This window comes from Cyrtonyx montezumae, unplaced genomic scaffold, assembly GCF_038088225.1.
Source record: "Cyrtonyx montezumae isolate F1298 unplaced genomic scaffold, pur_monq_1.0 scaffold_25, whole genome shotgun sequence".
Lineage (NCBI taxonomy): Eukaryota > Metazoa > Chordata > Aves > Galliformes > Odontophoridae > Cyrtonyx > Cyrtonyx montezumae.
The window spans coordinates 9502909-9526710 of NW_027071992.1; the positions used below are offsets into that span (position 1 = coordinate 9502909).

General features: G+C 35.5%; 1 protein-coding gene across 1 annotated transcript in view; it reads left to right on the plus strand.

The window, feature by feature from the left end:
* HCN1 (hyperpolarization activated cyclic nucleotide gated potassium channel 1) overlaps window positions 1-23802 on the plus strand; it is a 191903-nt gene that overhangs the window by 138809 nt on the left and 29292 nt on the right. The window contains exon 5 of the mRNA XM_065739901.1: window positions 13337-13483. Within this exon, the coding sequence (XP_065595973.1) occupies window positions 13337-13483 (147 nt within the window). The remainder of the gene's footprint in view (window positions 1-13336; window positions 13484-23802) is intronic.

Below are 23802 nucleotides of genomic sequence, written 5' to 3' on the forward strand. Positions count from 1 at the left end.
TTAAGATGAAGAAAAGAGAAAGATTACAGGTATTTTAAAAGAATGAATTAGACACAATACCAGGGAACAAGCAGGACAGTTTGTAAGGCTACTGGAGGCTGTAGCAGTTTGTGCAGAAAGCTCAGAACCACAAGTGCCAGATGATATTGTGTTAACCACAGTGGCTGAGGTTAAGCTGGGGGAGCCTGATAAATCACAGAAGATCTTAAGAACTGATCTTTAATCTTCAGTTCATTTTTGTGTATGAAAAGACCCTTTATATTATGTGGTGACAAGTTGTATGCTGAAATAACATATGCTGGAAGGTTATATGTTTAATCAGTAGATCAACAGATCATATGGGAGTAACATTATTGTTGAGGTTAACTGCTTGGAGTATGAAGTTTTCTGGTGACCTTTGTTTCTGTAGGTTCTTAAAAAAAATCAGTGCTGAATGTGTCTCTAATTGTCGCAAACATTTATGTGTTAAATACCAGCACAGAGGTAGATCACTTACAGCTGATGGCCATGTTCAATCTTCTTATCTAAAAGCAGAATCTGCATAGCATGAGTCTCTGGCAGTGTTTACCACAACCTAGCTTCTAAGCGACTATAATGCGTTGCAAATCAAGGTGAAACGTGACTGCCTACATGTCATTTCTATCATTAGGAATAAAAAGAATACTGTCTTTCTACTTTGATATGTGCACAGCAGAAGACACAGGCCTAGAAAATCCATTTCCTTGTTTTGAAAACCTGGTGTGAAGTGAAGGAAGGGGTGCTGCATCCTCTAACGAGTCAGCTATCTTTGTTCACTGAAGAATCTCCTATGACTCTCACTAAGGGTTTGGACAGTCCTTCCTGTAATGATAAAATTGCTATGAAAGTTTCCTTGAAATAGGCTGATTTAAAAAGCAAGTTCTTGTTGATGAATTGGCATTTTTCCCTAATTAATACAAAAAGCCTGGCAAGCCAGAAGTCTTTCAGGATCAGCAGCTGCATCATGTCAGTGTTTTTGTCTTACTCATGCTGGTGGTGCTGTGTGCATAGATGCTGGCACAACATCAAGCAGATGTAACAGTTACGGTGCTAATAAAAAATTATTCTTTTCATTACAACTATTTAACAATAGATGTAACGTAACATAATTTCAACCAAATTAGTCTTTTTTTTTTTTTTTTATTCCTTTTCTTAATCAGTACTTCAAATTATGTATTGAAATAAAAGGATTTCCTATGTGGAAGATGCTAATCAATTAAGCATGCAGATTTAGCTAAAAACATTGTAGCACATGCTGGATTGCATTATGCCATGCTTCATTATTGCAAGATCAATTGGGTGAGGTGAAGCACTTGCTAGGGGAAACACTGCTTCTGAAATGAGCATTAAAAAACAAAAAAAACAAAAACAAAAACAAAACAAAACAAAACAAAAAAACTCAGGAAATTAAATGGTTGATCTTTGTCACCCTGTGGCCAAAGTCTGCATCAAAGAGAGCTGCAGTTTGTTCAGTGCTTATGGACAGTTATTCCAAGGGCCTGGTCTGACACAAAGTGGTGTTTGTGAACATCACTGAGCTGAAGGAATGACAGAGAAGTGATTAACTAATCTCACACTTCTGCTTTCCTTGGAGTAGGAGTTCCATCTGCCTTCACTCACATGGTTTATAATGTATATATATATGCATAGTATTCTCAGTATAGGAGAATTGAAAAGTTAAAAAACACCCAAATGGTTCAAAGGGTGGAGAGAATCGTATGAGATGACTGAATAGGTAGCAAATTTCTCTTCAGAACTGGCAGCTTTGGAGAAGACCATTGCAGCGTATCTGATGTTTTGAAATAAGCTGTCATCTGTACAGTATTTTTCTCATTAAAAAAAGAAAATCATTCTGCCTTAGACTTGATACAGTTTCACCTGTAACAGAAAGGAACAGAGATGCTTTTCTTTTCATTCTTCAGGGCTTTAATAGTTGTTTCATTAAATCAAAGTTCTGTCATTGCCTTTGTGAAGAGAGGAACTGAGCTTGGTTGTCATGATCCTTCCCTCTGCTTTTTAAAACTGAAGAACACAAATTTGTGCAAGATAAGGAACTGACTAAGGAAACAAATCCTATTCAGAAAACTTACTATCAATTAATTTCTCAAATAAACTAATTGAAAAGAACAATAATGAGAGATTGAGTATTTTGTGGTAATTGAAAGGAAATGTTTAATTACTGTGTGTAAGTAAAATGACAGCATACAGCAGTCTTGAAAGCAACAGTGTTCTTTAGGGGGTAATTAGAGAAAAATAGATAATAAACAGATGATAGCTTTTTAAGCTAAACAAAATCACTTCACTTCCCACCAATGATGAAGAACTATGAAAACAAACCTATTTCAACTAAGCCTAATTTTTATTTTGATCTATTGTTGATTATAAACTATGTTGCTGGGTGCTGGTATATTTTTTTTTTAATGTGAAAATACCTTTAGTCTAACCAGAGTAGCAGTGAAGAAAAGAAATGATACAGGTATCTCTGAACTCAGAGAATTCAGCCTTTCAGTGACTGTGATAGTCAGACAAGCTAATTTCTTTACTACTACTAAGATATGATAACTAATGCCTGATTAGGATTGGCATTCGAGGTCTTTTGTGACTACAACCAGATTTCAGGTCATTTCAGAATCATCTAAGATACTCTTCTATTTATTTGTTTGTTTGTTTGTTTGTTTAAATTATTATCCAGTAACCCTGCACAAGATTACCTGTTTAGACTTACTTCAAGGTTGACCAATTATTTTATGTCTGTCCTGTACCTTGGCACAGATCACAGAAGTTTACCTGCCTCATAAAAAAAGCTGCCATTGTAGTTGAAATGTCTACCAAAAAAATGGAGGCTTTATGATATGCAAGTTAGTACTTTCACATGTGTCAATGACAACCAGAGGTGGACAGGGATCTAAGGCTTGTTGCTACTTGAAACATGAGATATTTCAACATTCAAAAGCTTTCATACTTTTCCCTCCCTTGGATTTTATTGCTTAATCCTAGAGAAGGCTTACATGAAATTATTTTTTAAAAGTATGAAATATGGAAACAGCAGTAGCCTTCAAAAGTGGCACAGCAATATTTATTGATTCCTGATAGATTTTTCAGTTTGGGAGGTAAGATCCCTTTGGCCAAGGGCATGGAAACTGTCTCACATACAGTCCTTTCAACCAAGTGCAGGAGGTAGAAGCTTAGACTTAATGTTGTATAATGAGGATCAGTAATGAAGTAGTGTGGTAGGATTTTCTTCCTATACAAGAGATCTGATCATTGATCATGTTCTCGACTGTATTCTCCTTGCTGATAGTTGAACCTCCAGGGCAGGGGCATCAACAACAGACGGGCAGTATTACTGCTTGATTCTTCTCTAGCTCTGGATCAAAAGGTGAATGAAGAAATGAAGAAATCATTTCTAAAGTTTGTGAACAATTTATTAGCTAATTTCTCACATGAAATAATTGAATGAAACTAGCAAATGAATTTACTTCTGACAGGGAGATAATCTTATATGATAAAAAAGGGGGAGATATGCCACATTGTACATCAAATTACTTTGTACATACCATCTTAAAGGCAATGTCAATTATATTGAACATAATTCAAAGCCATTATAAAAAGCTACAGCAAAGTGGCTGCTCTTATACAGTGTTTACATTTAAACCAGTGTATTTTAGTGGAAGTTATACATTTTCATTATGTAGTCTTTGCACAAATTTTAGGCAATATGATATTTTTAATCATAAAAATAAACTTTGCTGAAAGATTCTTTTAAAGTGATGCAGTAGGGAAAAAATGTTCTCCCAGTTACATTCATTATATTTATTCACTGCTTCTTCTTGAATTTGCAGTTATTCTGCTGCTGCAGAAGGAAACCTACGATAATGAATTGCTTCACAAATCTCACAAAAATGGATTGCCTGTTTATATTAAGTCAGATGAAACTTCAGATAGCATTGTTTTTAAATTTCTTCACCAATATTCTTTGAATCAAGGTTCAACTTAATATGAAATTTAAGCGTAGTAAGCATTAGTATACATACTATTCACATTTCAGTGTATTGCAATCCAGAATGTTATTTATTTTTTTATTTTTTTATTGGAAATTGAATATTCCTGAACATTTCATAGTTACTGTAATTCCATTATTGTTTAATTGATAATTTTGGTAATCCACCAACACTCTTCCCACAGAGTAATATTTTCCATGAAGAAGATTAATTTCAACACACTAGGAGGAAATTTCATCCATTTTCCATCTTAAAAATAGAAAAAAATAAAAACAAAAACATAATTTCTTGTTGGCTTCAAGCACTTTACATTTAATTTTGAATAGCTGCAATGTTAAACTGCATTTTTCTAGAAGTCATTGCGCATACCATATTTCCTAGTTTGTATCTGAAGATCCATGTTGAATTTTCCCTTGTTTCCTTAAGAGTTATGTATGTTACATCTTTCAGGAATTGTATTTGAGCTCTTTTAATGTAAAACTTTCTCGGGGAATAAAAAAATATTGGAAAATTGTTTCATAAAACTTTAAACAGCGTGTTTGTAGAAATATTCTACCAAAAATAGGCTATATTCTTAGATTTAAACTTTTGCCTGCATGAGGCCCCACCTGTATTATCATGTCCAGCTCTGAGGCTCAGCATAAGAAAGATGTGGACCTGTTGTATCTAGTCCAGAGAGCCAACAGAATAATCAGAGAGCTGGAGCACCTCTCTTGTGAAGAAAAGCTGAGGGAGCTGGGCTTATTCAGCCAGGAGAAAAGAAGGTTCCAGGGAGACCTCATTGCCACCTTCCAATACTTAAAAATAGCTTAAAATCAAGAGGGAGACCCACTTTTTATGCGGTCTGATAGCAATATGACAAGGAGGAATGGTTTTAAACTAAAAAAGAGATTGAAATTAGATGTTAAGTGGAAATTTTTTACTCAGAAGGTGGTGATGCACTGGCACAGGATGCCCAGAGAAGCCGTGGATGCCCCATCCCTGGAGGCATTCAAGGTCAGGCTGGATGGGGTCCTGTGCAGCCTGACCTACTGAGAGGCGTTCCTGCCCATAACAGTGAGGTTGGAACTAAGTGATCTTTAATGATCTGGTTGTGAAGAAATGTTATACACTGTGCCAAGAAAAATAATTGACATCAATTTGAGTCACAGTTCCAGTCAATCCTCAGAAGTTTCACAAACAGGATTTTTTTTTTAATTTATTTTGCTTCAGTAAGATTAAATCAAACATTTTAGAAGCTGATTGCATTTTGTTAGTTGTTATGCAGTGAAGTTTTGGTTAACTAGTTTCGTTAACTTTGCCTTATGTTGATTCAGAGAGAACTTCCTTTATTGCCCTTCCCATGTACCTTAGCTGTCTGCTTTTTCCATTGAGAATTTGAAGCACAAACGTAAAATCTTCTCATGGTATTTGATAACTGAAGGTTCATCAGTACCTCATTTTAGCATTAACTTTTGTCTTTTGACAATGACATTTATTACATTTTCTCTTTTAAGTCTAAAATTGTAAAAGCACAAATGTAAGGGAAAATCCTTTAGTTGGATCAGATGCTATGTATCACAACAGAAAACTTTATATTTTAAGACAAACAGTTACAGTTGATGGCATGAAAATGTTTTACTGAGTTAGAAACCATTACACCTAATTTAGCTAATTGATCAGTGATAGTTATTAGGACCTCCCCCATTGTCAGTAAAGAGGAAGAGATAAGCTTGACAAAGGTGGATGTATTCCATCAGTGCAAGACAATAATTTTAGAGTGAGATGAATTACCCCTTCTTATCTCTCTCTGCTTACAATAGAGAGAATCAGATAGCTGCTTTCAATTAGACTCTTGACTTTTAGAAAGCTGAATGCAGGTATTGCACTAATAACCTCACATTTTTCATATTTATAAGTTTTGTAATTTTAAGTTTCTGCTAAATGTCCAGTTTTAGGCAGATCTGCTGTGCTTTGATATGCTTGAAAGCACTAGTAGAGGAAAAATTATGAAGAAATTTATTTAAGTATTGGTATGTGTAAGAAGTATCTGGGATATCCTTTGTGTGACACTTGTTAAGTAGAGCATAACCTGTCATCTACACGAAACTGATTTGCTTTAGAGTATGTAGACCTCATTCTTCTCTAACAAGCAAAGCCATTTTAAGACAAAAATTTCCTCTACTTTCTCTTATACTACTACAGGTACTTCAGGCTGGAAGTCTGAAAAGTCTACTGAAAAAATACCTGAAGGAATGGTGTTGTTGAATGGTGTTGAGGCTAGCATAATACCATGAGGAACAGTCCTCAGTGTGTTTTAACAATTCTTTCAAGCCTAAGATAGTATTAAACTTTAAATACTTATAATACAGAAAGATCAACAGACTTTAAAGAAATAATCACTTTAGTTTTGAGGGGTGAATTATCAGGTGCAGAATGAAACTCAATACTTGAAAATCCATGTACTAGTACAAACTGCAGCTATAAATTGGAAGATGGTGAGGACAGGAACTTTCACAGCTGCTGGATATACTTCTTTTTAGGCATTATTTTATTTAAACTGCCTTTGCATACATTTAGACTGAAATATAGAATAAAATTCAGAACAATCTAAATAATCAGAGAACTTTTTGGAAAAATATTTTTAAAGAATTAATGGAGAAAGTCAAACTATTTTTGAGATTGCCTGACATCTTAGTATAAGAAGTCAGCTGAGTTGAGTTTTTGCAATAGTAAGGAAATAACTTCATTGACTTATGGTACCTGAGTAAAGCATTTTTTTTTCTTTTGTTTGTTGTTTGTATTCTAGCCTGTCTGTATGTGATTCATTTTAAGATCTTTCACACTGTCTAAAAATACAGTTAATTTTCTAAAAATATTTCATTAATGTAATTCTATGGTCACAACTACATTTGTGCTTAAAGCGAACTGTGTCTAAGCATTTTTATAGATTTAAATATGTCATCTGTAATTATACTGTCTGTAAAGACTGGAGAAGGTTTCCTAAGAGAAGGGTGGAAATTGCTGAGGACAAGTGCAAAATGGTTATCATTCAACTCACATTGTCAAGAGAAGGCACAGGGACCTAGGTCCCTCGATAAACTAGTTAGTTGCTGAATGCTGACATTTTGGAAAAAATCTGATGTTGGCACATCCTTCCTGAAAGGAATCGAAGTAGCGGGAGAGTGGCTGGGTACACGTAAGGTCCAGGTACCTTTATGTAGCTACATACTTAACATTTTAATGTGACACCAAGAGTATCATTAGTTCCATACTTTTTAACTGATACTATTTATGTTTTTCATAGCTTTTTGTTTAGCGCATGAAAGAGTGAACTATGGGCTGTAGAGATTTTTAGCATTTTTTATCATCTAGAAAAGCAACAGTAGTCATGAAATAGTAAGAGAAAAGGCACTGAAAGGCTCAACTTAGATCTTGAAATACCTTATGAGAGATGAATATTCAAGTTTCTGTTGCACTGGTTTTATTTGGGTACTGGCTTTACTGGAATACTGTCTTCATTCTGAAATGTTGTTCCTGCTTCACTTGCAGATCTTTATTAAAAAGATCTCATTTTTCTACTTTGCATTTGACAGGAAGGGAAGGAGAGCTTGTTTTTAATGCATAAATTGAGTCTGCTTAGAACTTCATGTGATCAGTGTCATACTCATCAGCATTGGCTGAAGGAACATAGAATCATATTTCTTCTATGTACAAGGAGCCAATTAATCTTTAATGGCAGAAATAGCAAGAAAGCAATTAGTAGTGGATGTTGTTTATCAGTGAAAACATGTATTTAACTTTGAAATCCACTAGCCTCTTGCTTATTTCAGCAAGAAACTTTCCCCAAATCCCCCGTCCCCTTGATCACAGCTCCATGCCATTCCCTCGGGCTCTGTGGCGAGCTCAGCGCTGCCCTTTGCTCCCTGTGAGGAGCTGCAGCCACCATTAGGCCTTCGCTCAGCCTGCTCTGCTCAGAGGTGAACCGAGAATCCTCAGCTGCTCTTCACACACCTTTCCCTACAGACCCTTCACCAACTTTGCAGCTCCTCTTTGCATACTTTCCAATACTTTTATGTCCCTCTTACTGTGGCACCCAAAACTGTGCACAGTGCTGGAAGTGAGGCTGCACAGTGCAGAGCAGAGGAGACAAGCCTTCCCCTCATTTGTTGACAGTGCTGGGCATGGTGCAACCCAGGCCGTGCTCAGACCTTTTGGCTGACAGGGAACTGACTCATGTTCAACTTGCTGTCAACCAGTACCTGCAGATCCATTTTTGAGGCCACTCTCTTGTCCCATAGTCTGTACATATAAACAGAGCTGCCCCATTCCAGGTACAGAATCTGACACTTGTTAAACATTATGTTGTTGGTGATTTGACCAGTGCTATAGTCTAACTGGATAGACTCTGTAAGACCTCCTGAACCCTCAATAGACTTAGCAGATCTTCCTGATTTAGTGTTATCTGCAAACTTACACAGTATGCGTTTGTGTCCTGCAAGAACAAGAACTGGCCTTTATGCAGAACTCTGTGGAACCCACTAGTGACTGACTACCAGCCTCACATAGCCCCATTTACTGTAATCCTACTGTAAGCCCAACCTGCCTGCCAGTGTTCACCCATTGTACTATGTATTTGTCCAGTTGTCTGCTGGACAGTCTGCCTAGAAGGATGCTGAGTAACAGTACCGAAGCTTTGCTTAAATCTAAAATAATTTCATCAGCTGGTCAACTGAGTGGTTGACCTTATCATAAAAGCAAATTTAGTTCATTAAATAGGACGTTCCCTTTGTGGACCTGTGATTCTGTGATGATCAGTGACTGCACTTTCTTTCACATGGTTTTCAGTAAATTGCAGAATAATCTATGTAATTTTACCAGGCACCAATGTGAGACAGACAGGCCTACAATTGCCAGGATCTTCTTTCTTGTTTTTCTTCAAAACTAGGTCAAGCAGTTGCCACCTTCCAGTACAAAGGGACCTCTCCAGATTCACAAGAATTGAAAATAATTGAAGGAGATCTCACAATAATATCATCTAGCTCTTTGAATAACCTGGGATGAATTCAGTTAGGCCCCATAGATTTACATGCATCCAAACAGAGAATCAAATGCCACACATGTTAATTAACTGGGAGCTTAGCATTACCACAGTCACAGTCCTCCAGTTCAGGGCATCAGCAGTATCAGCACTCATCATTAGCGATGCAGACAAAGGCAAAGGAAACAGTAAGTGTCTCTACACTGTCAACATCTTTATTTCTGAGGTGCCTATCTTCACCAAATAATAAATCATTATTGTCTGTTATCTTCCTTTTGCCAATGGCGTATTTTTTAAAAACCCTTTTTATTGTGCCCTGCAGTATTGACCAGCTTCAACTCTAATTGTGTTTTGGCCACACTCATTATATCCTTATAATGGCAAGTATCATATTTTGTATTCCTGACATGTTGCCTGATTTTTCTTCCAGAATCCATACATTCTTATCCTAAATGAGATCTAGAAGAAGACCCTTGTTGAGCTAGGGGTTCAGCCTTATTCCCTACCAGTTTAACTTATAACATTTTGGAATTACCTACTTCTGTGCTCTTAAGAGCTCATGCTCTCTATAATTCAGATAAAGGAAAAACCAGAAAGATAGCAGTCTTATAATTTATAGCAGATAGTTGAATCACCGTTCATTAACAGGTTTTCTAGAGCAGTCTGAAAACATTTGATTTCTAGAAAACACTGAAGTCAACTAGATCATGTGTAGGGTTTTTGAAAATAAGTTCATACTTGGATGTAGCAACATGACACAAAGCAATGATGTGCTCATTTTAAAAGTGTTATTTTAGCTTTCCTTTGTCTTACTATGTCTTCATCAAGCTCAGGCTTCACTGTAGAGCCAGGATGTGTTATTTCTCTCCTGCTGAAGTCAGAAGTAGTTTGTCATTGTCTTTTGAGACCTCTGTCATCCCCGCAGAAAGCAGTCTACTGGGGAGATGTGCGCATGAAGAATCTCTTCCTAAATAGTCGTCCCTTTAAAAAGTTGTGCTTTTCCACATCCAGCAATTTGAGTTTCAAAAAGAAAGTTTTCATGCAATCTTCTATATCTTTAATGTAGACTGTGGCTGTCACATGGAATAAGGAAGGCCAAAAAAACCACAAAGTTAGTTTTGAGGGAATTTCTGTGGCTCTGAAATATTTTTTACACAGATCTAAGAAAAGCTACTGAGATACCTGTTTCTTTCCACTGATTCTCTCAGTAAATCAGACTAAAAGAAAAAAATAAGCCAACCAGAATTTTCTATCTTGAAAGAAATATATGCAATGTGATGCGAAGAGACATTAAAAATTATCCCATTCGCATACGAAAAGAGTGATTCAAGTGTCAGATCTGATGGATGATTCAGGATCAGCTACAACTCTTTTAAATACAACCCAAATACAAAGTTTTGACAAAATTTAATATTACTGACAATTCTATCTATTCTTGATCTGTTTTAGATATAAGATCTCACTCAGATGTACTGTGATAATCTTATGAATCGACATATTTATTAAAACTATTCACAATCCTAATGAGAATATTAAAACTTCGTTGACATTTAATTTTTCAATAAAATAATTTAGGTCTCTTTATGTAATTTACATTGTTCCTGTGTGGATAATTAAACAAATAAATGTTTAATGGCAAAAATAACTTAAGTCTGTAACCATTTTGGGTACGTGTGGTACACAAAAAAATTTCTCTGGAATTTACTTAGAAGAAATTATTGTTTTATTAAACAAAATAACTATATTAATTTTGCTTTCTTATTGTATCTTCATTTTAGCAGATTCTTTTTGCAATTGAATTATGACAAACTACATTGACAACTGTTCCGGCAAGTGCTCAATGTTACCAGTGACATATAGCAGACTGAAATAAATAATCCTCTTTTTATGCCTGGAAACATATTCTAGAAATAAAAAGCTAATCATGACTTGGACTGAGTTAGTGAAAGAAAAGAATAAGTTAAAAGTTTTGACATCATGTCACATGAATACCATGACACAATGTCAAGAAGGGAATAGTAGAAACATGAGTGATGCAGAATATGAGTTAGTTAATATCGCACTGAAAAAAAAGTTAGAAAAAGATTTATTACTGAATTGTACTTGTGTTAAGCATTCCTGGGAGACTTTAACTTCGTAGTTGTAGATTCAAAACGTAAATGTTGCTCATATGCAGATTTCCTTATTAGGTTCTAAGTTGTTAATGTGGAAATATTTTATGACACACTAGTGATTAGCACTAGGTTTCTACTACTTCTATTTTTTCTGTTTCCCTAAAATTCTCTTGTATAAGCATAATTCCTAGTAGAAAAAAAGTGCTAGCCCGTATGGGAGAAAGCACCTATTCAAATAACAGCTCTAATGAAAGGGAGCAGGGTAAACTGCTGGCAAAGCAAATTGCTTTTAGCATAAATGTTCTCTTCCTCAAGGTTATTCTGATAAAAATGTCCTTTGCAATTCTCATGCATTATACCCTGTGTATCTCAATTTACTGTACATTAGCAAGGATTATTGCTTACATTAGCAAAGATTATTGCTTATTATCATTGCAAAAGCATACTAGATTGCAAATAAGATTGGGCAGAGGGGTGCAGCCCTGTGCTATAGAGCATGGTGAAGTCTGGTGAACCTGTGTTTTACGACACATGTTACAAGTCATTCTTGCATGAGTCCGTAGAAGGGATTGGACAGTACAGTGTCTTCTCTTTAGCTCTGGAAAAACTGCAGAAAAGTGAGAGCATCAGTAGGACTGTGAGGTACATAGACCACACATGGATGTCAGCTCCACTCTCTCCCACTAAATCCATAGATGAGCTGAAACTGATTTTTAGGATAATTTTACTAGTAATACCTTTTTTTTTTATGTGAAACTGTGACTGTCTTCTGGTGTCCCAGAAGTCTGATTCACACTCAGGATAGATGGATATTTTTTTCCTTGTCTGATCAGAATGCACTGATAGACAAGCAAATTTAAATCTCAGTTTGTAAGGATGGCGAAAAGAATTTTTGCTTCAGAGGTGCAAAAAGCTGTACAGAGCTTAACTCCGATCTACATATTTATATATTGTTAAATAGCCCCATGCAAAATTACTTTCTTCTTATTTAGGGAATATGTGTTGTATATGTAGCCCCTTCCAATAATTTTCCACATTACAAAAAAATTAAGTTGAATTTGAGCAGATAGAACAGTCTTCATTTATTCAAGTTAAAGGATATATACAACAGTTCATAAGGAGTGCATGTACAGTATAAATTCATTTAATTGGTCTACAGGGATGCTGGTCTTAATTAAGCCTTCACTGACTTTTTCATTTAAAACAGTCAAAAATGCCCAATTAAGCATGGGGGAAAAAAATTAAAAAAAATGAAGACTGTGTGCATTAGAAACCAATTTTCTGGTACATTTTAACTCATCTGTGAGTCTTGAAGGGATTTTCTCCTCCCATGTCTCACTGAATTGTTTTTAGCTGTGCCATGGATTGGGATCTGAAAAGTGAAAGTCTTGGACAGGCAGTATTTGTCCATTTGTGGCATATGCAGCTTCTCCATTTCTTTTTTGAAAATTATACTATTCAAAAGAGTTTCTCAATAAAAGGAAGCAAAAAAAGCAGAACATAATGCAGAGGACTAGTAGAAAGCAGTAACCATAGCACACAGAGTGAATCAGGTGAGGTCCTGGCATCTATCTCTTTTCCCCACATTCTGTTTCATGATGCCCTGGCTATTTTAGTAGTTTACCTTTCTTCTCTTATTTCCTTCTGAGGAATACTTTCTACTTTATTATCTCCAGATATATTTTAGTTTTTTTTTGTTTTTCTTCAGTCATCTTATTAACATATATAGCACTAATATGTTGTAGATTAATTCAGTATATCCAGTTTCTGAAATTTCACAACTGATGCTGTCCCATGAATGAAGCACTAGAAAATTAGATGAGCAGTGTGTTATAGTTTTCCTGACTGCTGATGGTCTGAGCTAAAAATGGTGGTAGTGTAGTTTCACAACTGAATAACTGAAAATGTAGGGAACACAAGGTGTGAGGTATTTTCTTCAAAAAATTATATGTAAATATGAATATTAACATCATCACTAGAGGCAGTTTCCATAATTTTCAACAGTTTTGTCACTTCAATAACAGTAATACTAAATTAACTAGTTTTTGTGTTAGTCCTCTGATATATTTTCATAAACATATATAAGGCACCATGGATACATGAGTGAATTTGCATTTTGTAGGTGCCTTGAGATACTAAAAATCTGGGGAGATTAATGATTTTTCCTTTTCTTATCCTGACAGTACAAACAAGTAGAACAGTACATGTCATTCCACAAATTACCTGCTGAAATGCGCCAGAAGATCCATGATTACTATGAGCACCGCTATCAAGGCAAGATCTTTGATGAAGAAAACATTCTCAATGAGCTCAATGATCCCCTTCGGGAGGTAAGATTAAAGCACTCAAGTGATTATTTATAGCATGGGAAACTTTCATGTCTTTGCTGTTTTTCTGACTCTATTCTATAATATTTCATCTGATTTGACAATCTATCTAGTCACTGAATGACCGGGAAAATGAACTTTATATTAGAGAAATAGAAAGATTAAAATGCTACCTTTAATTGTCGAGAGAACCTGTGGTCTTCTGCCATTCTATAAGAGAGAGACTGAACTGGAATTGTTTGGAGTGAAAGACTTTTCCTGCTTCCCTACTTACAAACAGGCCGTCTACATAGGTGAAACCTCTGTAAGTCATCAGTAAAGCTGTGAAGCAGAAGTAGTGTCCTTGGTTAGGTTAATATGGTTTCTACCTCTTGTTTTACTGCCAGATAAGATAGTTGAAATTGGAAGTGCAAGCCATGAAAAAAAGGTATAATTTTTTTAACTCAAGTTTCTAGGTTTTTTTTCTTCTTTTTTTTTCCTCTTTAATTGTACTGTATAATAAATGTGTAAGCAGTTGAAATTTTCTTTGGTGACATGTCTGGGAGGAAAACAGCTCATCTTGCTGTAATGGAGGTAGCTTCTTACTCAGAACACACAAGTAACTACCTGCAATTGGATGCTGTTCATGGCTGACTTCTGCAAGGATGTTTGCATTAAAATCTGCTGATCTCTTCTACTCCAAAGAGGGGAAAGAGAAAAAAAAAAAAAAAAAAAAAGGGATTTTGAAATATTTAGAGAGTAAAAAGCATAAAAATGGAAAAAAGAAATAAAAAAAAGAGGAGAATAAAGGATGAGTAGTCTGTAGTGGGGAAACCTGTGTGATACAAAATACTACATTTTACTATGCTCTGTCATGGTACGAATGCTGCTGATAATGGACTTCTAAAACTTCCTACAGAGCATGGGGTGACGTGTACTTTTAACTCTCTGCAGAGCACAGTACTGTTCTTTATTATATATTCTTTGAAAGATATGTGTTTATTCCTTTTTAACATGTTTTCTGGATAAGAAAAACATAGGTCTGTGATGGTTCATCTATTCCTCTGAGTTCAGCTCTTTGCAGTGAGGAGAAAACATGACTAAACATGTTATGCAACTCCTATTAAACATTAATCAAGTTCCATATTTAAAAGGTGGGATATTCAGATTGTAAGAAACAATACCATCCATTCTTACTCTTGGGCTTTTGAAGCCCGATGGACACAGTTTGGCCATGCCTGTGTTACTAAAGCCTGATAGAAGTCTCCATCCTTAAGAAACTACCTTTTGGAAATGGTGGAGTGTGCTTGAAACTGCTGGATAAATGGTAGATGATTCAAGTCAGTACCAGGACAAATAATAATTTTCCTAACAATACAGATGACTCAATTCCAGTGCCTTCACTCAGATATCTAATTCTCTATCAAAGGTGTAGTCATGTAGTCTCTCATGCTGTGGATATGTAAGTGGTTTGGGGGCAGGTGGAGTTCTCTGATTTCTGAACAGCCTGCCAATTTACCCCGAGGCTCCTCTTTGTATATCTGTAAATGTCCAGAGGGAAATGCACTATAAAAATCTACTGTTCAGGACAGGAAAAGTCTGGAAATTATCTCTACAATGACAGGCAAAATAAAAATTTCAGCCAGTGTGGAGTTCAGGATTTTATTTTTGAAAAATGGAGTGCGTATGTAAACTCATTAGTCACTGACATCAGAAACATTTTCATCTATTTGTGTTTTTAAGGAAAAAAAAACCCATTAGTGAAGTATAATAATAATTCCAGTTCAGAGTCTTCTTTTACTAACAACCATTTTTGGTTGCAGCACCCTAATTATCTTGCTATTCCTCCTTTCCACCCTGCATCAACCCCATTTTTATTTTCTTATTTCCCACTTATCTGCCTCCTGTTTCCTCATTTTCTCAAGCATTAAAAAAAAATTGCTTCTGGGGAGAGGTCAACTATAGAAATTTGCATAAATAAATGAGTCACTTAAAAAATTAAGAATGGAATTTCACTGAAGGAGTAGTTTTTGGTTTTGCTATGATCATGCTGTACTTAGAATGATTTCTTTGTTCTCTTTATTGTCTAAGAAATATAAGATTTATTTATTCAGTATAGAGCATTTACTGAGGACAGTGATCAAGTTGCACGCTGTACTGATGACAACATAGTGAATTCCAGAAAAATATGCCACCAGAAATAGAAAACAGAACAAAAACACAAGAATTCAATGGTGGCAGTGGGAGAACAGGTTTTCCAATGTGTCTGTCCGAATTCTAGCAGTACCTCTAGCACTGTGCCCTGAAAGTACCACTTGGAGGTTTGCTTATTTTAGCTGTTATAAATTTTAGCTGCAACTTCACTATGCACAGTTTTGTACTGCTCACACTGCTTTTCAGTGTTACTAATGGACAATAAATGATAAACCCATTTAAGAGCAGAGGAATTATTGTTTGTTTGTTTTTTTGTTGGGTTTTTTTTTGGTTAGTAGACTGGATATACCATTGCCAATAACTGCACAAGGCTATAACATGAAGGCAATAGCACAGTTGCATCATTGAAAGCACAAGTATTTACTGCATTTCTTTACTTTTTAATGGCTGTATTTGCTGTAGGGCAAGAACTAAGCGTTTAAAATCTCCACAGTGCATATATAGCATGATGAAAGTAATTTCTGATGAACATATTCAACTGAAGCCATTCTTCACTTAGAGTAAGCAGAAAAGTAGACGCAAAAAAATGAAAAAATTACTGCATAACCATAGCATGCAATAAAGAACTTTAAGTATTGCCAATTCACCTTGTTCTCAACCATTCAAGTTTTTTGTAGGGGCTGAAATTTATCAAAGCTAGGATTTCATTAAGGGATGACCATCTTTTTCCAGTCTATGTTTTAAAACCAAGTCCTACTTTTTTAACAAAGAAGTAATTATGCATGATATAAATATGATCATTCAACCATTCAAAATAGTTAAAAAATATAGAAATAACAGTACAACTCTGTTACAAAATTAATCCTTGCATGATGCTTACTTCTAATAAGGCTTATTTGCTTATAATACAGGTAAGACTTCTTTTGGTAAAAAAGAATTCCTATTCAATTGAGCTTATGAAAACTTTATATAGAATATCCATAGCAGATTGGATGAGTAACATAATTAAAAGCTTAAAAAAGGTTTGCTGCATATTTGTGCGTGGTGAACTTTTTTGGGTAGCAAAAAATAGATTCATACTTCATGAGAGGAATTAACTAGGGCATCATACTAGAAGGAAAAAAGGATGGCCTTAAAAAAGGAAGTGAGAATATACACAATTCCTATTCAGTCTCTGTATGCTAGTCAAGATTGCATAAACGTTTATGATAACATTCTTAAATTGTATTTTTTTTTTGAGGACATAGCATTTTATTCTTAATTATTTTTGCATAAGAGCCAGTTCACATCCATGACCATCCTTGTTGCCATTCTCTGACTTTCTTTCCAGCTCTACTGTAGATTTTTCTGAGCACCAGATCTGCACCAAACATGCTGATTGTGGCCAAGAAGGCCAGTGGCATTCTGGAATGCATTAAAAAGAGTGTGGCCAGCAGGTCAAGGGAGGTGATCCTCCCCCTCTACTCTGCCCTGGGGTGGCCTCATCTGGAGTACTGTGTCCAGTTCTGGGCTCCCCGGTACAAAAAAGACAGGGATCTGTTGGAAAGAGTCCAGTGCAGGGCCACAGAGATGGTGAAGGGCCTGGAGGATCTCCCCTATGAAGAAAGGCTGAGTGAACTGGGTCTGTTCAGCCTTGAGAAAAGAAGACTGAGAGGGGACCTGATCCAGGTTTATAAATATCTGAGGTGTGGGGGACAAAGTGGTGAGGCCAGACTCTTTTCAGCAGTGTGTGGAGACAGAACAAGGGGGATCGGACAGAAACTGCAGCACAGGAGGTTCTGCACGAATGAGCACAAGAACTTCTTTACGGTGAGGGTGACGGAGCAGTGGCACAGCTGCACAGGGGAGTTGTGGAGTGTCCTTCTCTGGAGATATTCAGGACCCGCCTGGACACCTACCTGTGCAACCTGGGCTAGGGAGCTGCTTTGGTGGGGGGTTGGACTCGATGTTCTCTAGAGGTCCCTTCCAACCCTTACAGTGCTGTGATTCTATGTAAAACTAACAGGACTAAAAACATAAGTTTTTTACATTTTGACAAATTAACTATATTTTTAGGAAAAATATTTACACTTTCAAAATGAAATAAAACAACTGTTAATTCATTAACTTCACTATTCTTTCCGTTACCTTTTTCCTTTTCCTCATTAGACCTTACTTCCTCTTGTAGTATTTTTATGTTCTATTTCACATTGATCTTTAGAAATCACAGAATATTACATTCCTGTTTAGACTATACTGTGCTTCTAAGAACAATGAAGAAACAATGCCAAAGTTAATAATATGAGGCTGAAATGTGATGTAATTTGAGCATGGTAAGCTTTAACCCTTTTTAATAATGTAATAATTATGATTTTTGGATACAGGCCATCAAACATTAAAATAACACTAGAAAATAAAATGAATTTATTTAAAAATATTAAAGTATCAAAATCAGTATTAAATATTGATACTAAATTATTGAAAATTAGAGATGACAGCAATGTCCATAAATCGAGGGTCATAAAAAAAGTAATAATTTCTTTGTAATGCACTGTACTTTTAAGTATTTTTATATACACTAAACCTTGGTAGAAGCTTAAGGAGGGGAAGTAGAGAAAATACATCAGAATTATAGATGTAGTCATACAGGAACTCATTAAAGTATCTCTTTATATAGCTATGTAAAAAGAGTGAATACCTCTTTATCTAGTGCATTAAAGAGCTTTTCCACATTGTCATGGATAAAACATAACCTTAGTTCATACTCTGGAGTACTGAAATCATGAATGAATTATGCAGCACATCAGTCTTCCAGAATAAAGGCCAGTATACTGGAGCAATATTTATTTGACAAATTCTGAAAAAAAATAAATCTATTTTTCACAGATATGTTTAGTTTAAGGTATTCTTAAATAATGACCAGTTTTGTAGACTGGGCTTAAGCAAAGCTTTACAATTGAGAACAATAATAAATAGGCAGTTTTTGTGTTGGAAATTAGCCCGCAGTCACCAGGTGTCTCAAGTACTGTGTTTTAGGATAGTCTGCATTTCCAGGTATGACATGGAATCAGTCTGTTTGCAGTCCCAAATTTGATTCCTATTTGATTACTTCCTGCACTATGGGGAATATGTTTGCTCCCTGACGTGTGCTGAAACACAAGTGTACATGCTGTAGTTGAGACACAGTTTTTGAATTACTGCTTCCAATAATACAGATAATAAAAACACTGACATCTCTCAGTAATTATGATTTTCAACAGACTTGTTACTGCACTTATGATATTCTTTTGTAATAATTGTTCAATAAATATTACAGATATGACAGTTCTTTCATGATCTCTTCAATATACTAAGCAAAATCAAATCCCCAAAGCCTTGGTGCAGTAGTTTTCTTGTATAAAATTGTAAGTTATTTGAGAAAAGTACCAAACTATTTGGATGCAAACTAAATATTCTCAAAGCCAGCTATACAAGAGTAAGTCCTGTCTGCACTTGCTCCTGTCTGGACTGCTGTTCAAGGATTTGAACAGCAGAGGAAGGAAGGCTTTCCCAGGTACTCAGCAGTAGGAGAACAGCAGCTAATGCAATAGCAGTGCTGTCCCACAAAAGAGAGTTCCGCACCATTGCCTGACTCAAGATCACAGTTCCAAGTGTCTGTTTTGTCTCAATTTTTAGTGTATTGAAGAAGTGTTTTGCTGATACTTGAGTGGAACTAAGGGGAGGATTGAAAGAAGTAGGCTTTTTTTTTTATTCCTTTATTTTTCCCCAAGTGGCTTCTGCTAAAAGGCAGGAAAAGTTAATGCATGTTAGACAGTGCTTACCACAGCATGTTCATTCCTATTAGGTCTGACTATGCTATTGCAATTATAAATGGAGCAGCTGATTTTTCGGATGGTAAAAATAATAACAGAGTACTTCAGGTGATTTCTGAGCTAGTTTTCTGCATGTAAGTTTTTTAACACTGCTTGTTTGTGTTTGGTTGGTTCTCTGTCTTACAGATTTTGGCAAGTTTCAGATTAGTTAGCCTAAACCAAATGATCTTTTAGCCCAACTCCTTAATAATGTCCATAAGTCTCTTCATGTTAAAGCAGATTAGAAGAAATGTTCCTCTGAATTCTCTAGGGAATAAATGAAGATAAATGAAAAATTTTTTAAATAAAAAATTTTTGATCCAGACTTGTGGTCTGTTTTAATTCAGGATTAGGATATGGGGAATCTAGCTACGAGGATGCCATCTGGTATGATGCTCTACTGGGACATGACAGGTTCTCCATTTTTCTCCTTATGGGCTTCTGAAGTGAAATCTCTTAGTCCTTACATAGGGAGAGCATGGGCAAAGGAAGCAGAGGGCAGAATGCAGTCCTGATCCATGACAGAACATCCATGCAGAAGCAAGGAGGCATAGTACAGATATTCCCACCTCTCTTTCCCAAAATTCTATTCCTTAGCAATGGTGAAAAGGAACATTTTTCATTCAGTTTTCACTGTGGAATTAAAATTATGGATCTGGAAGCAGGCTGAAGTCTTTTGAAGCATACTTTTCTTTGAATTGGTGACATTGTTCTGAGGGCCACACAGATGTTTCTGTGTTAAATCAATGCCGTCATATGTACCAGTCTCCATTAAAGTTCCAGAAATACCAATTAATGTTGTATCTCAACATATAAAGTTGATAAATGTGTCGTGAGCTGCCAGATGCAGAAACAAATGCATATGCTTACTTTTATGCACTGTCACTCAGTTGCACTCTTGGAATAGTATTAACAGCATACAGAAGGGTACATGAGATCTCCCTTCTGTACATTTGGAGATCCTTTTTGAAAGCATGGTATCTCAAAGGCAAGACAATGAGAACAAAAACAAAAGAGCTTAAAATCTGTTGTGGATGCACGTGTATCAACTTATTTTGCAGTTGGTGCACTGTTATGTAAGAAGGTAAATCTTGTTAAAGCTGTGGGAAATAGGCTGCTTAGAGCTCTACAGATCACTGCAATTCTAGATCATTATTTTGTTGTTTTCCTAGTACCACTGAAACAACAACAACAAAAAAGTATGTTTTCTGAAACATGCATAAAACTGTGTTTGAACTGTAGTTTTGGACTCTTGCTGTTAGTTAACATGCACATAATGCTTATAGTTTTTTTCTCCAAAAACTGTCTTACAGTTAAGCTAAAGGTGAAATGTTTATTTTTTTTTCCTGAAATCTTTGTACCTGAAAGAGGGAGGTTTCCCTCAGCTGCAAACTTCCCCATATAACTGTAATGTCTGTATAAAGCTGTTTTTTGATGAAGAGTCTTTAAGGGATGTTACATGGAAATGGAGCATTGAAAAAAAAGTTTTGTTTACTCATAACCTGTAACTCTGATAATACATCTTTGCTTTTTGATGGACTGGTCTGTGTTCTATATGAGAGCTTGAAATGACACATAACTAGACAGATAATGAAATAAAGCATAGATATGGATGCAGAAGGTCTTGAGTTTAATTTAAAGGTGTCAAATACTGAAGGAGATTAGTGTTAGGCATTCTTAGCGATAAACAATAATCTTCCTCGCTTAAACTACTGAGATTGTTGGAGATGAGTGGAATTAAAAGCTGGTGCATGGACTCCAGTCTGTTTACTCTGAGTACAGGTGCAGATTTCTCAATTGTTCCTTGGCTGAGATCAAGGTAATGATTTTTAGATGCTGTTTCTGTCTTTCGGGATACCTACTTAGCTTTGGCTGGATCCAAAAGCAGCCTCAGCAGCAGTAGAGCACATACTGACATGGACTCTCCCAAAGATTTTCATCTCCTAGTTTGTTAATTTGCTCATGAATAAATCAATTTTTCATTTCTCCCATCTGTGAAAAATCAAAACTCTGAAGTTGGCTGAGAGGAGATTATAATAAAAGTGCCTAAATCTCATACAGTTGCATGTCTTAAGAGCTGATCATTATGCGTTTGTGCACTCTGATCACTGCAGTACCTTTGAAGCAACACATTGTGCCTTGATAGAAGGCTAAAAAATTCTGTTGATAAAATAAATACCTGTGTGATTATATGCATAATAAAGAAAAGGCATATTCTTTGTAGTCAACAGGTTTTCATTTTAGCCTGGGCTCATTCAGGCAATTATTATCAAACTGTGCAAATGAAAGTTATTTAATACTTCTGTAGTCTGGTGAACGTCATTTATATGTAGTTAAAAATAAGTTTAACTCTTTGTAGGGAATTTAAAATAGGAATTGAAAATCAGGAAGCAAAGATGGATATGTATTTAAAAAGAAAAAAAAGGGGAAATTGCAACTATATAGAATCATTTGAAAAGTGTTCCTGATGAGAGCATTATGCTGTTGTATTTGGACAACAGGATATTTGGGAAATACACTGATCTGTACATGCATCCAGAGTATGGAAAAGAAAAGTGTAGCTATTTACTATACCGCTCATTTCTACATGTTATATATTCACCTATGTATTTATGAAAACACTACTTTTTGTATTTCACCAGAAATAATCTCATCAGTAAGGTCTGGATATAAGCTATCTTGTACTTTTTAGCAGCTAGCATAAAATAGATGCCCAACTGAGAGGAGGAGAATTGCTGTTGATATTTTGTGTAGATGACTTAATATATAACAGACCTTGAAAGGAATTAAGAGACTGTGACATCTCTAATGCTGCTGAGCAGAGCTGGCATGTGTGTAGCTTGCTTCATCATTCTCCAACACAAAAATATTGATACTTACAGCAATGTGACAAACTTAGACTTTGAGAAAGAGGTTAATACCCTTCCTGAGCCATTATTTAAAGCTCATAGCTGGCCTATTTTTAGGCCACCATGTGAGGAGATGTTAGCTGGAAATAGATACAGATCATGTGCCCTTGCAGAATATAGAACATCAGGACATTTCATTTCCAAAGAACATAATTGGAACTGGGAGCAGAATCTTCTTTCCTCTCACCTTTTGCTTGTAGAATATAACTCAGTTATACAAGTACACAAATTATGTTAACCTCTGAATATTTAACTGAAATTAATTTCAAATTTATTCCTAGTGGGACACATTATCGAGTTTAATTTGGCTGTTCTTACATTGAAGATGTACATACGCATGTATGTGCAAAAACAAACATGTCCATGTAGACATGTATGCGGATTATATATATACATAACACACACTTTCTGGCACATATGTGCAATTCAATGTTCAAGATGTATGTATGAGAAAAGTACTATATAAAAATCTGATGTTTCTCACTGTTACAGTGTAACTCAGCACAGCTTTCCTATGTTTTGAATCTATGGTTATAATCTATTACTTTAAAGTGGACTGTAATGACAAAGCTTTTAAATCCTCCCCTATGATATAAAGTCAATACAGATAAATTTATTCATAAAAGTAGAGATTAAGATATAGTCTTAAAATAATTTTAAAATCTTTCTGAATAAATTATAGGAACATATTTCTCATGGAAATAATCCTCAGTCTGTATTTAATTCATAAAGTGAGTAATGCACTAAAATGCTCTTAATAGTTGAATAAATGTAACATCTTGTAACATCAAAAAGATGAACTGTAATTGATTTTTTTTTATTTTATTTTATTTTATTTTATTTTATTTTATTTTATTTTATTTTATTTTATTTTATTTTATTTTATTTTATTTTATTTTATTTTATTTTATTTTATTTTATTTTATTTTATTTTATTTATTTTGTAAGAATATTTAACTGATGTAAAGGATGTACCATGTTATGCCCCCCTGCTTCCTGTGCCTGCCAAGTCTCATGCATAGATGCTGATGGCAGATTCCAGAAACCCTGCTGTCATCCTGCTCCCTCACTTCTGTTCCATACCTAATCCTGGAAAGAAAGCAGAAGCAGAAATATTCAAGGCCTTACTGACAGCATACGGTGAGCAAGCAAAGCTCTTCCACTTTATTAAATGTGGAAGGTGAAATGCTACAGGTATCTCCCTTCACTTCTTGGCTGCCTTATTTATATAGGCACTTCTTTTATACGCTCCTCAGAACAAATATTTTCAGGATTTAGAAATGCAGAGGATGTCCCATGTGCCCTTGATCTGTCTTGATTATAATTTGGCTCCTAACTCTAATATGATTCTTTCTTTGCTTCTCTGATACCATGCACTCTCTTTTATCTTACATTATGTAACAACTGGATTGAATGGCTCAAATACTGGACTGAAAGCCCCATAGCAGTC